The 14,459-nt window shown below is 52.3% G+C and overlaps 1 protein-coding gene across 4 annotated transcripts in view; it reads left to right on the top strand.

The window, feature by feature from the left end:
- The first annotated feature begins 6,640 nt into the window (after window positions 1-6,640).
- Kif19 (kinesin family member 19) overlaps window positions 6,641-14,459 on the top strand; it is a 26,927-nt gene continuing 19,108 nt past the window's right edge. For 2 of the 4 annotated variants that reach the window (XM_031352574.1, XM_031352573.1), the window contains exons 1-2: window positions 7,064-7,102; window positions 8,743-8,823. In XM_031352574.1, coding sequence (XP_031208434.1) covers window positions 7,064-7,102; window positions 8,743-8,823 — 120 coding nt within the window. Of the gene's footprint in view, window positions 7,103-8,742; window positions 8,824-14,459 lie in introns of all 4 variants that reach the window. The other 2 variants (XM_031352575.1, XM_031352572.1) reach the window with 2 other exon arrangements.

Consider the following 14,459-nt stretch of genomic DNA (forward strand, 5'->3'; position numbering starts at 1 on the left):
CCCTCTCTCCCTCCCCCCTCGCTCTCATCTATCTCTCCTCCTCCCTCACATACTTCTCCATTCCCAAGCAACCCCCCAGGGGGCCACACGGCGGGGGCGGGACATCCCCAAGTGTGGAGAGTAGGTAGGTAGGATGACCCTGGCTCTCCCTGTACACACATGGTTTTTATTGCTATGCTTCTTGTAACATTAAATCAGTGATAACAACAATCGATCGGTACTTGCCATGCTTGGGGCCTCTCAATGATCTTGTATTATCTTTGCAAAGTTCCTGGAACATTTGTGCTTGAGCAGTCTTACTGACAGGGAAATCGAAGCTCTAGGAGAGCTACCTGGTTGCAGCTGGTAAGGCATGGGGCAGGGACAGGAGCTTCAGCAGTTGAATGTGGGCTGGGTCCAAAGCTGTGGCTCCATACAGAAGTAGGCAGGGTGGAGGGCACCTCAGAGACAACTCTGTACACCTACAAGTCCCGGAGTGTCATGGATTCTGTGGCTCCATACAGTAGTAGGCAGGATGGAGGGCACCTCAGAGGCAACTTTGTACACCTACAAGTCCCGGAGTGTCATGAATTCTGTGGCTGTCAACAGAGACTTAAAGTGCCTGCTAGGAATGGTGGCACTTCAGTCCCAGCCTGAAGGAGGCAGAGGCAAGTGGATCTCTGTGAGTTCGAGGCCAGCCTAGTCTACAAAGTCAGATTTGGGACAATCAGGGCTACACAGAGAAATCTAGTCGTAAAAGGAGGAGAAGGAAGAGGAAGAAGAGGAAGAGGAAGAAGAAGAGGAGGAGTCAAAGGAGGAGGAGAACAAAAATAATAGCACCAACAAGAGGGCAGAGTGCTAGCTAGCTCAGTCAGCACAATTCTTGATGTGTGCAAGCATGAGGACCTATGGTTGATCCCCCAGAGCCCATGCACGAAAGCCAGGCATGATGCCAAGTACTTGTACTTGTACTTGTACTTGATGCCAGCACTGGGGAGATGGAGACAGGCAGGTCCCCAGGACTCGCTGCCTAGCCAGCCTAGGTGGATCAGTTCAGCGAGAGACCCTGTCTCAGCATAAGATGGACGCCATCCTACGGAATGACACTAAAGTTGACCTCTGACCTCTACACACTAGCGTTTGGGAATTTTGTGGAAGGAAAGCACTGGCCGTTCCTTTCACCTGGAGCAGTGAGGGGTCACGAGTTGCTGCGTTTGACTAGGCTTTGATGTTAGTCGTTATGAATCATGTTTATTGAGGGTTAAATCTTAGCGGGGGAATCCAGGAAGGGCCTCACTATCTCCCATTTGCACATCGCCAATGTGACAGGTGACAGAGAGCAGGAGGAACTGCTGGGTCTTGTATAAGAGCTGAGAGTTCAGCTCAGGATGGTTCAGGATCCTTAGGCATCCATCCGTCACACACTCTGCACACGGAGCTCCTCTGGGCTCAGCTGGGGCCCTGCTCCCTGCCTGCTGCTGCATCCAGGCAAAGAGTACCGGAGGAGGCTAACCTCACTGTAAGAGGACAGGAGTCTCAGAGACCACCTGTGCTGCCCTTAGGGACTCTCCTCTGAAAGGTATGATGCTCTATGGGATGGATTTTGCCCCGTTGGGACATCTAGCAACATCTGGGACATGAGAATTAATGCAACTGCTAAGTGAATTATTCCTGGCCTTTCAAGCAGAAAGTCCTAGGTGCTACATGGCCCAGCCTTCCAGGGATCCTAGGCTCCTACTACAAAGAATGGTCTTTTGTCCAAAACATCAGTTTTGGTGTTGGTTTTGTGAGGCAGGGACAGTGCCTGCCTCGCAAAGCACAATGCTCTGATTTGGATCCCCAGTACTGCAGAACCTGAGGACTGGACCAGCAAGTCCGACTCTCAGAAGAGTCAGGAGCATCAGGCCTCCACCCTCAGCTACATATCAAGTTGGAGGCTACCCTGGGCTACATGAGACGGTCTTAAACACACAAGCAAAATGAGGAGGAGCCGGGCACAGAAACCTAATTTGGAGAGCAAGATCAATCAGATGGAGCCGTCTGGAATTTGGGGGGAGAGTGTCGCTACTTGTTGACTTGGACCCTGACAGATCCCTGTGAGGTCTCTCTACCACTGTGAACTCAAGGTGGGAGAACATCCTTTTACTATTCTGGGATGTTGGCCTTTGGTTTGTGCTCTCAAAAGTGGGCCACCTGCCGGAGCCTGAAAACCCTTCCCCATGGGTACAGAGGGTGCCACTGTGATAACATGGCACTCCAGAATGGACTGGAGGAAGAAAAGGAAGAGAGCCTGCGGACAGTTCTGGGCGAAGGGCTGCAGAGCCCTGCACATGGGGGCTGCAGAGCCCTGCACATGGTGTCTCTGCTGCCAGCTTTACTGATGGCCGTCACTGGTCTCAACCACCTGTCACCTATCACCCCTTTCCCACTGTGGTGGTGAAGCTTCACCATCACCGAGGAGACACACCTCTGAGTGTATCTATGAGGGTGTCCCCAAGAGGGCTTAACCGAGAGAAGGCCCACCTTGAATGTGAGTGGCACCATCCCAGAGTGCCTGCCTTCATCTCTCTCTGTCGCTTCCTGGTCCATCCAAACATGAGCCAGCAACTTGACACGCCTGCTGATGCAGCCACTGGCCACTGGTGTTGCCACCAGCCTAAAGAAACGCTACTCCTCCACCCACCTCTTTTCCAAGAAGATGTATTGTTTTTATTTTATGGCATGAGTGTTGTTGCCTGTGGATACACATACCGTGTGCATGCCTGGCGCCCACAGAGGTCAAAAGTGGGCCTGGAAATGCCAACCGCAGGCGAGGTGTAAAGTGCAAAGCCACAGTAGCCTGCATGCAAGGTGGTCACACGCCTGTGTCCACACAGTTGTATGTCCCCATCCTATGCCATTTAACCTGTGATAGTTACTACACCCTGTGGGTACCAGGACAAGCTGCTGCCGATCATTTCATCCCTGAGGGTGAGACAGTCGTGCCCGTCCAAGGTTAGATAGAGGAGAGAAGCATCCCAGAGCGCTGGAGCCTGTGAATGAGCTGGGAGCCAAGGACAACAGGGAGCTCACAGGTGGGGCACAGGTAAATCCAAGTCGGGTGCTTACTGAGTGAGTCTGCTCAGCTCTGAGCCAGGTCCCAGCCACGGAATGTCGGGAACACAGATATGGACCTACCTTTCCAGGGCATGAGCTCACGCAGCGCTGGTTACAAGATAGCACACACACAGACAGTTGGGCAGAGTGGCATTTTGTTTTGTTTTGCTTTGAGACAGGGTCTCATATAGCCCAGGCTGGCCTTGACCTCACTACAAAGCTGAGGGTGACCTTGAACTCCTATTCCTCTCGAGTGCTAGAAATTCAGGTGCATACCACCACGCTTTCTTATGCTGTCCTGTGGATGGAAGCCAGGGCTTCGCGCATGCTCTATCAACTGAGCCACATCCCCAGCCTCTGCGGTGATGTTTTAAGGAATAATACAGGGCATTATAAGGATAACGGGAGAATGTGTCCTGGATTCTCAGGGATATAGGAAAAAGTTTTCAGGTGCCCTCCATGAAAAACTGATGACAGACTGAGACCCTGAGAGGGAGTGTGAGGCAGCCAGGCTGTATATAGCATATTTCATTCTACTTTTTACCCACACGTCCCTGTCTACCTATGTACACATGTAATTGCACATCAGCAATGGCAACTTTTCCATCAGCAAAGGCAGGCCTTGTTCGTAAGTGGGAGAAGATTTCAATGAACGCAGAAAGGCTGAGCTCAAGTGGGCTTATGGTGACTGACCTTTGACACCTGTGGCTTCCCAGCATTCCCTAGCTGAGGACTCTCATGAAAAACAGGAGGGGGAGTTTTCATGAACTTCATCCACATCCAATGGAGGGGGAGAAGAGAGAAGTGCCAGGTGGGATGAGTTTAGCATCAGAATCAGCATGGGTACTCACCTCTGAGTCAGAGAAGCTTCCAGAAAGGTTTAACAGAGCAAGGAGAAGGCACCGTGACCATAGATGGCACCATCCCCAAGGGCTAGCTAGAGTCCAGGACCAAATAAGGAGAAAGTGAGCTAATTTCCACATTTCCTTTCCTCCCCCTCCCATCCCCTCCTCCCCCTCCCACCCCCTCCTCCCCTGTCCTCCCCCTCCTCCTCCTTCTTCCTGACTGTGGACATAATTTCTATCTCTTGTTCCTGCCGCTGTGTCTTATTTGCCATGTTGGCCTGTACTCCCAAACTTTGCATCAAAATAAACTCTTCCTTAAGTTTCTCTGGTCAGGAATTTTGTCATAACAACCAAAAAATTAACTAATACAACCCCAAAGTCAAGCGGAAGAGAATGAGAGTAGACATGAACTCGAGGTGGGTTTCCACGTTAATCAGACTAGGACCTCTAATTTTAAGGTTGTTCATTTTGACACTAGGTTTCCTATATAAGCCAGGCTGGCTTCAAATTCACCACAGTCCCTCCACCTTGGCTTCCCAAGTGCTGGGATTACAGGTGCACACAGCCATACGTGCCTCCAAAGACGCTTCTTTTTACCCATCAGGACAGGCTGGCTTCTGTGAGGTTTATGTATGTAGAAGAATAACAAAAAAGAGAACTAGCCAAAGCCCAAGCCAACTGACCAGGGACATTGTTGACTGATGCAAAGAGTCAATTCAAGGGTCTAAAATGCCAGCACTTGGGAGGCAGACAGGCGGATTTCTGAGTTTGAAGCTAGCCTGGTCTACAGAGTGAGTTCCAGGACAGCCAGGGCTACACAGAAACAGTCTCAAAAACAAAAACAAACAAAACAAAAAACAAAAAACAACAACGATGATGAAATGATCAGGCAGAAACCCCTCTGAACTCACAGCCCATTCTCTTTGTAGTATGCCCCATTTGCAAACTGGCCAGCCTCAGGAGGCCAGGCAATGCCTGGGACCCTCTGCAGGAGGCTTTGGTTTGCAAGCTTAGCTTGGTTTATAAACTTAGCAAACCCAGGGCTGCCGGTTGCTTCCCACTGCTGTTTATTAATAACTATGCCCAACCCCAGCTCCTGGGGGAAGCCGGAGGAAACCAGTCCCAAGGCACGGGCTGACATTGTGCTCTGCCTCTGGGTCCCCGCCAGGTGTCTGAGACATCCCTAAGGGATGTGGGTACTTGCTTTCCCAGCTTCTTTCTTGGATTCCAACCATGTGGAGTCTCCTTCTCTGATCTTTGCAAGAGCTCTGGGCTCTCACCTTCAGTAGGGACAGATGATGCAAAGGACAAGTCACTCCATTCAGGAAGACTTCCAACACCACTTAGGTGACAGGCAGACAGGACAGGAAAACCAGGCCCTCAGCAGCTAGGCAAGTTTAAGGCAGAGCTAGGATGAGAATCCTGTTTTGCCCAGGGCTCCTGAGACGAGGAAAATTTCCACTGGGCTCCCTGAGTGTGTAATTGTTACTGTTACCAAGAATGGAAACTGCAACAGTTTCTCCATTGTTCCACCTGGCCACCTGGCCGCCTGTCCAGCCTTTTGACATTGCAAAGTGATGTCATCTGAGAAGTTCACAATGGAGAACTGTGCAATCCAGTTCTTTAAAAATTTCAAGGAACTCCCCCAACCCAGAAACAAACAAACAAACAAAGCCAGGTGACGGTATCACACGCCTTTAATCCCAACCCTTGGGAGGCAGAGTCAGGGGGATCTTTGAGTCTAAGTCAGCCTGGTGTTTCAGAACAGCCAGGGTTACATACACAGAGAAAAACTTGTCAAGAAAAACAAAACAAAATTTCAAGAAACTTGTCATAAAAGTTATTTTTTAATGGTGTGTGTGTGTGTGTGTGTGTGTGTGTGTGTGTGGCCAGAAGCATTAGTTCATTGGTGCTAGTGACTGGCAGTTGTGAGCTGCCTGACGTCAATGCTGGGAACTGAACTCAATACTCTGCCAAAGTACTGTGTGTTCTTACCTCCTCCTGAGCTGTCTCTCCAGCATCCCCTCTCCCTTCATACTTTAAAAAATTACATTTATGTATTATGCACATGTACTAGGGTGCCCACTCGGAGATCAGAGGACAGCATCTGAGTGTCAGGTCTGGCCTTTCCACCGTGTGGGTCTCAGGAACTGAACTCTGGTAGTCAAGCCTACCAGCAAGCTCCCTTACAGCACAAGCCATCTAGCGGATCCTCAGATTATTTTAAGTAAACGTATGATTTTGTGTTGAGCCACATCCATAGCTAACCTAGGCCAAAGGCAACCTGAGGCCACAGGTGGACTTTCCTGGGTGGTGCTTCCTCTGGCAGGCAAGCTAGATCCATCCATTCCGACCTCAGGCTTGGTTTGCTAGTCTGTCTACACTGAGGGAACTTTTTCATAAGACACACTCTACTAAGCCAAGTGCCAAAGGGTGCAGGGCCAGCTCTTTACTCACCCTCTCACTCCCTCACTCTCTCTCCCTCTGGACAATGGGTGCAGCCACCCACACCCTAGGCACTGGCCTCAACCGCCTCGAAGCTCGCATCGCTCCTGGAAACTTGAGGCTGCAGGGCACGCCCTGGAGACGCCCAGTAACAGTCAAGCAAGCAGCGGAAGATCGCGGCCGCAGTCAAGGTTGCTTCTGGCCAGCTAGTCGCGTGCCAGGCGAGTGTCGGGAGCGCAGAAGACACAGCCAGGAGCCGCGAGCCTGGGCACGGGTGTGTGCGGAGGGGCCACCAAACGGACGCCGCTAGGCCGGGAAGAGGTCGAGATGCTCAGACCGGTGGCCACTCGTACTGACAGAAAGCCTCAGGACTAGCAGCAGTCGCTGCAACTGTAGAGCAAGGGTGCTGGGGGGCGTGGCGTCCTGGGTGGAGGCGTCCAGCTCCCCCAAGTGCAGGGGGCAGAGCGCAGGGGGCGGAGCGAGCACAGAGGGCGGGGGGAGCACAGGGGGCGGGGCGGAGCCGGCCGGGCCCTCCTGGCCCCGCCTCCTGGTCAGCGCTCGGGCGGCAGGCGCGTTGTTGGTTTCGGGTTGTCAGGCAGCAGCGGAGCCGGAAGAGCGACCTGAGGAGGTGACCATAGTGGAGGTGCGTCTCGGCCATGCCAGCTGTCGCGGCCTGAGGCTCTCTACCTACCGCAATCATGAAGGACAGCGGTGACCCAAAGGACCAGCAGCTCATGGTGAGACCCCCTTATCAAGCTCCTACTTGGCTCCCCTCCGCCAGACCTGAGACTTGACAGCTTCAAACACAGTGACCACTGAGAGCAAGAGATGGCAGTCTAGGACTGTGCAGAACAACTGCTCAGGTTCTGGGTGGCCAGAAAGGATGGTGGCACTTCCTGGGGCTGGGAAGTTAGCACCCCACTTCCCCTGCCCAAGTTCAGCCTTCTTTGGGCCAAGATTCAGAGGTCAAGACCCAAGAGAGGTCTGAGCTATTATCGCCTGAGAAGAAAGCTGGGATTCTCTAGTGAACCTGAGGACTTAAACCCAGCCAGGTCTTGCTTTAAAGGGAGATGGAACCACAGGTAGAAAGACAAAAGTCCCCGAAACGGGGAGCCAGGGCCAAGTCTGGAACAGTTAGTTATGGGCTGGGCCTCAGGCTCTGTCCAAATCAGGGCTCCGGACACCTGAGAGAGATGCTAGAAGCCACCTGACTAGTCCCAGGGTCTCCTGGCCAGAGATGAATGGCCATACGGGAGGAAGTCAGGGTAGGTAAGAGACCAAAGATAGATTCTTGACTCTCAGTGGTGGAGACTGGAGCCACGAAGAGAAGCCTTGGTACTTCTCAGGTTGGGGGATAGGTGGAGATCTCTCCTCTCTCTTTTCCAGCCCTCTTCCCAGCCCCTAGCTTTAACCTTTGATCTGTGGAAATGGTCCTTCAGCCCCAGCAGACGGTAGCCAGCTGGCAGAGCACTGCTACCACAATACTGAGAACCTGCTTCTGCAAAAGGAGACTTGGACTCAGCCCTAGGAGCCAGTCCCAGACTCGGTGGCACCCTTTCTGGCAGTGAGAATGGCCTTTTGAAAGAGTTTGCTCCAAGAATACTCATTGTCATTGGGGCAAGGACAAAGGCCCTCCTTTCACCAAGGAAGTGCAACCAGGAAAGAGGCTGATAAAGCCAATCTGACAGGCTGTGTGGATGAAAGGAACTGGGGGTCCTTTAGGTTCACTCAGTATCCAGCAGGCACCTCCTTTTGCTCAGCAGAAGAATTCTCCCCACTCCCTGACTCTGGATTTTTTTGGGGGTGGGGTGGGGTGGGGAGGGAGACATACATTGAGGGCGGAGACCCACTATCTCTCAGTGGTGAGGGAATAAAGAGCAGAGAAGTTCTTGGTGACCCTTCCTGAGAATGTTAGGACGCAGCCACAGTTGTTGGAAGGCCAAGGGGCAGCTAGATCCCTGTCCCAGCCTTTCCTTTCACAGTCCACCACCCTCCCCAGCAGTGCCTCACTCTCAGACGCAGACAGGTGGCTCTGGTCCCCAAGGCTCCGGATTTCAGCCCAAGGGAATGGCAAGTGTTTAACTTGGGCATGTGACTGATGCAGCCTGTGTAGACAGTTCTCCGCCTTGGAGCTACCCCTGAGGTCTACAATCCTTTGTAAAGAGACACTCAGACTCAGCCAGACACCCTGTGGACAGGATGCCCTCTGGCTCAGGCAATGCCCTAGACCCACAGTGTTCTTCAGCACCAAGGAGATGGAGATGGTTGGATGCTGGAGAACACAAGTCTGTCAGGGAAGGGATTCAAAGGCCTTCTCATCCCTCCCTCCACGGTCAAGTGCGGTCCTAGTAACCCAGGGCTCTAATCCTCTTCCCAGGTGGCACTTAGGGTCCGGCCCATCAGCGTGGCTGAGTTGGAGGAGGGAGCCACCCTCATCGCTCACAAGGTGGACGAGCAGGTACTTGGGGCTGCAGCCAGGAGCTGCAGGGTGGAGGCTGGCTCAGCGTGGCTGGACACGGAGAACGGTGTGTCTCGCCACGACAGCCTGTGGGTGAGCTCTCCACAGCATCACCAAGAGGCTTTCTCCTCTCGGGAAGACTTCCTGGATCAGCCCAAGAAAAGCTACGAGCTTTCGGAGCCTGGGTGGGCCCAGACCATAAGATATATTTTGGTTCACATGCTGTCTGTCTTCCCATACGATAGGCTGCTATCCACAGAGCACACATTTTGTTGGTCTAGCAGAAACCCGCCTCGAGAGCAGGCAAGTTTGGCAAAGCTCTTCATTGTCTGCTCTTTTGAACTATACACATCAGCATGGTGAGAGAGGGCAGCTAAGACAATTATTATTAATGAACCGAGAGCATGCTGGGAGCTGTGCTAAAAATTAGAAAAACACTCCAATATGAAAAGCCACACTCTCCCTCTGTTGCTGGAGTTTACTGTGGGGCAAGAAGACAAGGCATTGATCAGAGAATTAAAACATATATAAGAATGTGCCCTAGGCGCCCTTAAAAGATGGTGATGGTGGGCTTTGGAGATACTTCAGTGGCTAAAACACTTGCCCCATGGGCATGAGGCCTGGGGTGTGGATCTCCAGAACCCACATAAAAGGCTATTGAGTGTATTGACCCACCTGTAACTCCAGCCTTGGAAGGCAGAGACTGGGAACTCCCAGACTGAGCTAGCTGATGAGAGTAGCCATATCCATGAACTCTGGGTTTGACTGAGAGACCCTGCCTAATGTACACAGTGCATTAGTGATCAGAGAGGTTGCAGAGCAGTTCAGGATGATTTTTAACATCAACTTTAAGGTTGCACATGGACACATACATGCAAACATACATACAAACATACAAGAAAAAAAGGGGGAAATGAGAGAGAGCTGTGAACCTGGATACAGCAGCACATGTCTGTAGTCCAGTACTCACGAGGCTGCGGCTGGAGGATCAGGAATCCCATGCTCTCCTGGGCCTCAAATTGAGACCCTGTCTTAACTGGCACTGGGGTAGATTATAAAGTTAAGCTCTTGCCAGGTAGTGGCACACACCTTTAATCCCAGCACTCTAGAAACAGAGGCAGGCAGATCTCTGAGTCTGAGACCAGCCTCGTCTGCGGAGTGAGATCCAGATTAGCCAGGGCTACACAGAGAAACCCTGTCAAGGATGATGATGAGATGATGACGATGACGATGATAATGATGATGATCATAAGAGTTCTTTAGCAGGGTGCTCAAGAGGGAAAATTGCAACCGGAAGGACTTGCTGTGTGCAAAGCCCTTGAGATGGGGCCACAGTGCGTGCAACTGCACCACTGAGAAAAAACTTGCATGGCTCAAGGAGAGAGGGAGGAGGTGTGAGGTGAGGTGATACAGGTAGGACCCACACCAAACTCTTTGTCAACATGGCCACAACGCTTGTTTGGGATTTGCTTGAGTAGGTATTTCAAGACCGAGGTACCAGAGTGGTCCTGGCACAGTGGTGGGGACGGGAGCATATTGGTGTGACATCCTGATGGTGCCCCTCCCTGTGCTTCAGAGCGGTGCTGCTGGCTACTCTGAGCATTCAGGGCTCGCTGGCTATGCTGTGGGATGGGCTCCGGGGTCAGGAGGCATGGAGTGCAGGCTACAGAGCTGAGGAGGGCTGTGGGTAGGCACCGCCCCTGGGCCAGGTCCTTCAGGCTGGCCTCAGGAAACCCCAAATGATTTACTTCCTTTTGCGCCTTTCCTCAAAGCCCTTGGGGAAAATGGAGGTGCCTGGAAGAAGCCCATATGGTGAGCAGGAACAGAAAATGTGTGGATACAGTGTAGGAGCCCCGTCTTTAAGTGGGGACATAGCCCACCGTCCTCCTTTTCAGTGGTTTGTGAGCTTTGCTGTTGTTTGTTTGAGGCAGGGTCTCATATAACCCAGGCTGGCCTTGAACTTACTATGTAGCCAGAGATGGCCTGATCTTCATGCCTTTCTCCCCCAAGTGCTAAAACTGTAGGTGTGCACCATTATTCTGGGTGACGAAACGCTGGAGGTTCAACCCAAGGTGTCGTGTGTGTGTGTGTGTGTGTGTGTGTGTGTGTGTGTGTGTGCTAGGCAAACACTCTACAAAGTTACATCCTTACAAACTGCCTCCTCCCCCTTTAGCTTTTATTTTCATTCTATGGTGGACCTAGAAAACACACATGCACATGCACGCACACACACACACACACACACACACACACACACACACGCAATACACACACGCATACACACATACATGCACACACACATGTACACACATACACATGCACACACACATACACACATGTACACACATACACACACAGGCACGCATACACACATGTACATGCACACACACATGCATACATACGCATGCACACACACATCTTGGTGGCATGTTTGCAGGAGTTGATTCTCTTGTTGTGGTCATGGCTCTCTGGGATCAAACTCAGATTACCAGCTTCACCAGCTGACCCATCTTTTCTAGCTCCACAAGAAAACTTCTTTGCTGGTGCCTGTTCAGTGCCTGGTACACAGGAAGAGCTCTGTAGATGTCAATTGTAGTCTGTAGTGAAGGAGGTTCCCCAGAGCTGTGGTTGTCTGCTGAGAGGGGCCAGCTAGAAGACTCAAACCCTTGGGAGAAGAAACCTCCTTCCAGATGAGGCCACTCCCTATTTCTGCTTCCAAGGATATCAGGTTCACAGTTTGGGACAATGGCAGCTGTCTCAGCTGCTCCTGGCTCCGGGCCACCTCGGGGGTTGATGAACATGAAGTGATGGGAGCAGCCCTGTCCAGGACCCACGCCTATCAAACACTGGCTCCTTCTGTCAGTGAGGGCAGAGAGAGTGTCTCCCAGCCTGGCTCTGGCCTACCCCAGCGAGCCACACCTCCCACCAGGCCAGAGCTGGGCCAGCCCAACAGGCTGTTCCTTTGTCAGCAGGGACTCTGAGAGCGCTGTCTAAGCATTATGGCCACGGGGCTCTTCACATCGCCCCCTGCACGCTGCCCTCAGCTCCCCAGTGGCTTCAACACTGGGCTTGTACAGGAGGGCCTGCCCTAGCCCTTCTCACTGCTGCCTGGGAGTGGCTACAACAAAGGCCCAGTTGATAGCCCAAGTGAGGTGTCTCTTGGCACATAGGCCCTGGCAACTGGGTGTTCAGGACACGGGAACCCAAGAACCAACATGGTGGAGAGCCTTATCCTTGCTTCCTCTTTTGAATCAGCCTCCTAGCCTGACCCTCTTCCAGAACCCTGCTGTTCGTTCATCTTTTCCTTTCCAGGGATGCCTGGCCCAGAGGAAGACACAGGGCTATAGTTCTGTCAGGCCAGTTGTCTCTCTTGTTTTCTCTTCTCTGAAGTCATAGGGCATGATGGCTGGGCCATGGGTAAGCTGGTGAGCTAGCCCAGGTGGCATATGGCAATGGTAACATGGCTAGGTCCATGTGGTCGGAACATTGCCCTGCCTCCTTTAAAGAAGAGATCACTAGGGTGATTTACCTGCTTTCTATTGCTCCCTAGGGCTGGGGCTATCATGGCCTCTGTGTCCTGGTCCCTCTGAGGGGCTCACTAAGCCAACGCACTAGGGCCTTGGATGGTAGGTTCTGCCTCTTGCCTCCTGTCTCTCCTCAGAGTTGACTGGGTTCCTCTGCGGGTATCCTATCAAAGTAAAGGTAATCCAAGGCTATCAGTATGGCCTGGAACCCTTCCCAGGAGCTCAGCCAGCCCTTTGGTCATTGGCAGATAGTAGACATGTCCATAGCTCACTTGTCGGTGGGTCCTAAGTGGAGAGAGTGGGAGGGTACTCAGTTACTCACTGACCTCAGTCACTATGAGAGGGTTCCAAGCCTGCCTTAGAACTGAGCATCGTCCTTCTGAGGGCATCTGGAGCTTGGCAGTCTGGAACAGTGTGGTTTAGCAGAAGAGGCCATACCAACGGGCAGAGTGCCTAAGCATCAAGAGGCCTGTGAGTCCAGGGCTGCAGCTAAGTTGTCAGACTGCCTCTCTAGCTGACACTAAGCCCTAGATTTAATCCCCATCACCACAGAAACTGGACATGGTGGCACAGACCTGTACCCCTGGCACTTAAGAGGCAGAGGCAGGAGGATTAGAAGTTCATAGTCATCCTTGACTACGTAGCAAGTGTGAGCCCAGCCTGGGCTACACGATGAGACCCTGTCTCTTTAAATTAAAATGATGGAGGGAGGGAGGGAGAGAAGGAGAGAGAAAGAGAGAGAGAAGGGGGGGGCAGGGCAATGTATGTGTCTAGATTCTGGGAATATTGAAGTCGGTCTTGGATTTGTCACGGGGCTAGTTCTGATGGTTTCCAGGGACCTAGGACCACAGAGTCCTGTTCACATGAGGCCAAGTGATCTTCAAGCCTGTCAAGAGAGTCTTCATGAGAGGGTCTATACACAATGCAGGAACATGGCACCCGCCCAGAGGAAGCGGGCATGGGAGTTACTTCTCTCAAAGGCTGCCCTGTAAGGTGGCCTCTGGCCCCAGGGCTAAGAAAACCCCTGCCTGCTTCTGCATCAACTCTCACCTGAGCTCTCAACACCTGAGCTCTCTCACCTGAGCTCTCTGCAGTCCCCTGCGGCTGCTTCCCAGGGGTCGGTGCCTGGAGGGCTGTGGGAAGATCTCCTGCCTGAACAGCAGCTGGCTGTGATGGATCCCGAAGCCAGACCCTTCAAAAGAGCCAAGAAACCAGAAGGGTTGCCTGGAAAGTATCCCAGGTAGGGGTGGGGCTCAGAACAAGCAATGGCCTTCTCCTCCCACCCACCCCTCCCAAGCCTCTTCCCAGCCTCCCGGACTGTGTTTATCTGCGGGATTTAAACCAAGCTGGTATACATATAATCCCATAATTAGCCCTTGTCCAACTGTCTGTCTATGGGGCCCAGTGGAGCCACACAAGGGCTCTCCAGGAGGCCTGCAGAAGGGCCAGGACAAGTGAGGGAAGGAAGTTCAAGGCAGGGAGGCAACAGGAGGCAGAATAGTGACAAGGGTGGACCAGTGGACCAGCCCTGGCGTACCCTGGCTGGGCGCCTGGGGGGGTGGGATGGGGAGTTGCTAATGACTCCCCTGGCCTCTGTTTCCTGTCACAGGACTTAAGAGTAAGCACCAGTTCCACACACCTCAAGAGCTATGGAGAGGGTTATAGATGGGGCAAGGCAGCCATTGTGAAAGAAAATGTGGTATAAGGTAACAGATGCCAAAGGTGCAACTGGAGTTAGCCTACTTGCTGCCTGGGGCACGCACAGTGGGGCGTGAGGCTCTCTGGACCAGCCATGTAGAAGCTCCTAGGCCTCATTGTTCTCCAGATGGTGAGCATGTGGGATATGACTGGAAGGGAGGGGGATAGCCCAAGCTTAGCTATATCCCCCAGGCAACCACCAAGCTGGCTTCCATCTCTCTATCCCATTGTATGCCCACAACGTGACTGGATACTACTCTCTCGGTGGTCCTTCATGTCTGGCTTCATTTCCTTAGTATAATGTTTTCAAGGTTCATGAATGTTATAGCTTGTATCAGAACGTCACTATTTTTCATGACCAAGTAACATTTTAGAACGCAGAGACATGTCATGAGCATTTGAATTGTTTCTGTT

Source organism: Mastomys coucha, unplaced genomic scaffold, assembly GCF_008632895.1.
Source record: "Mastomys coucha isolate ucsf_1 unplaced genomic scaffold, UCSF_Mcou_1 pScaffold5, whole genome shotgun sequence".
In the NCBI taxonomy this organism is placed as follows: Eukaryota; Metazoa; Chordata; class Mammalia; order Rodentia; family Muridae; genus Mastomys; species Mastomys coucha.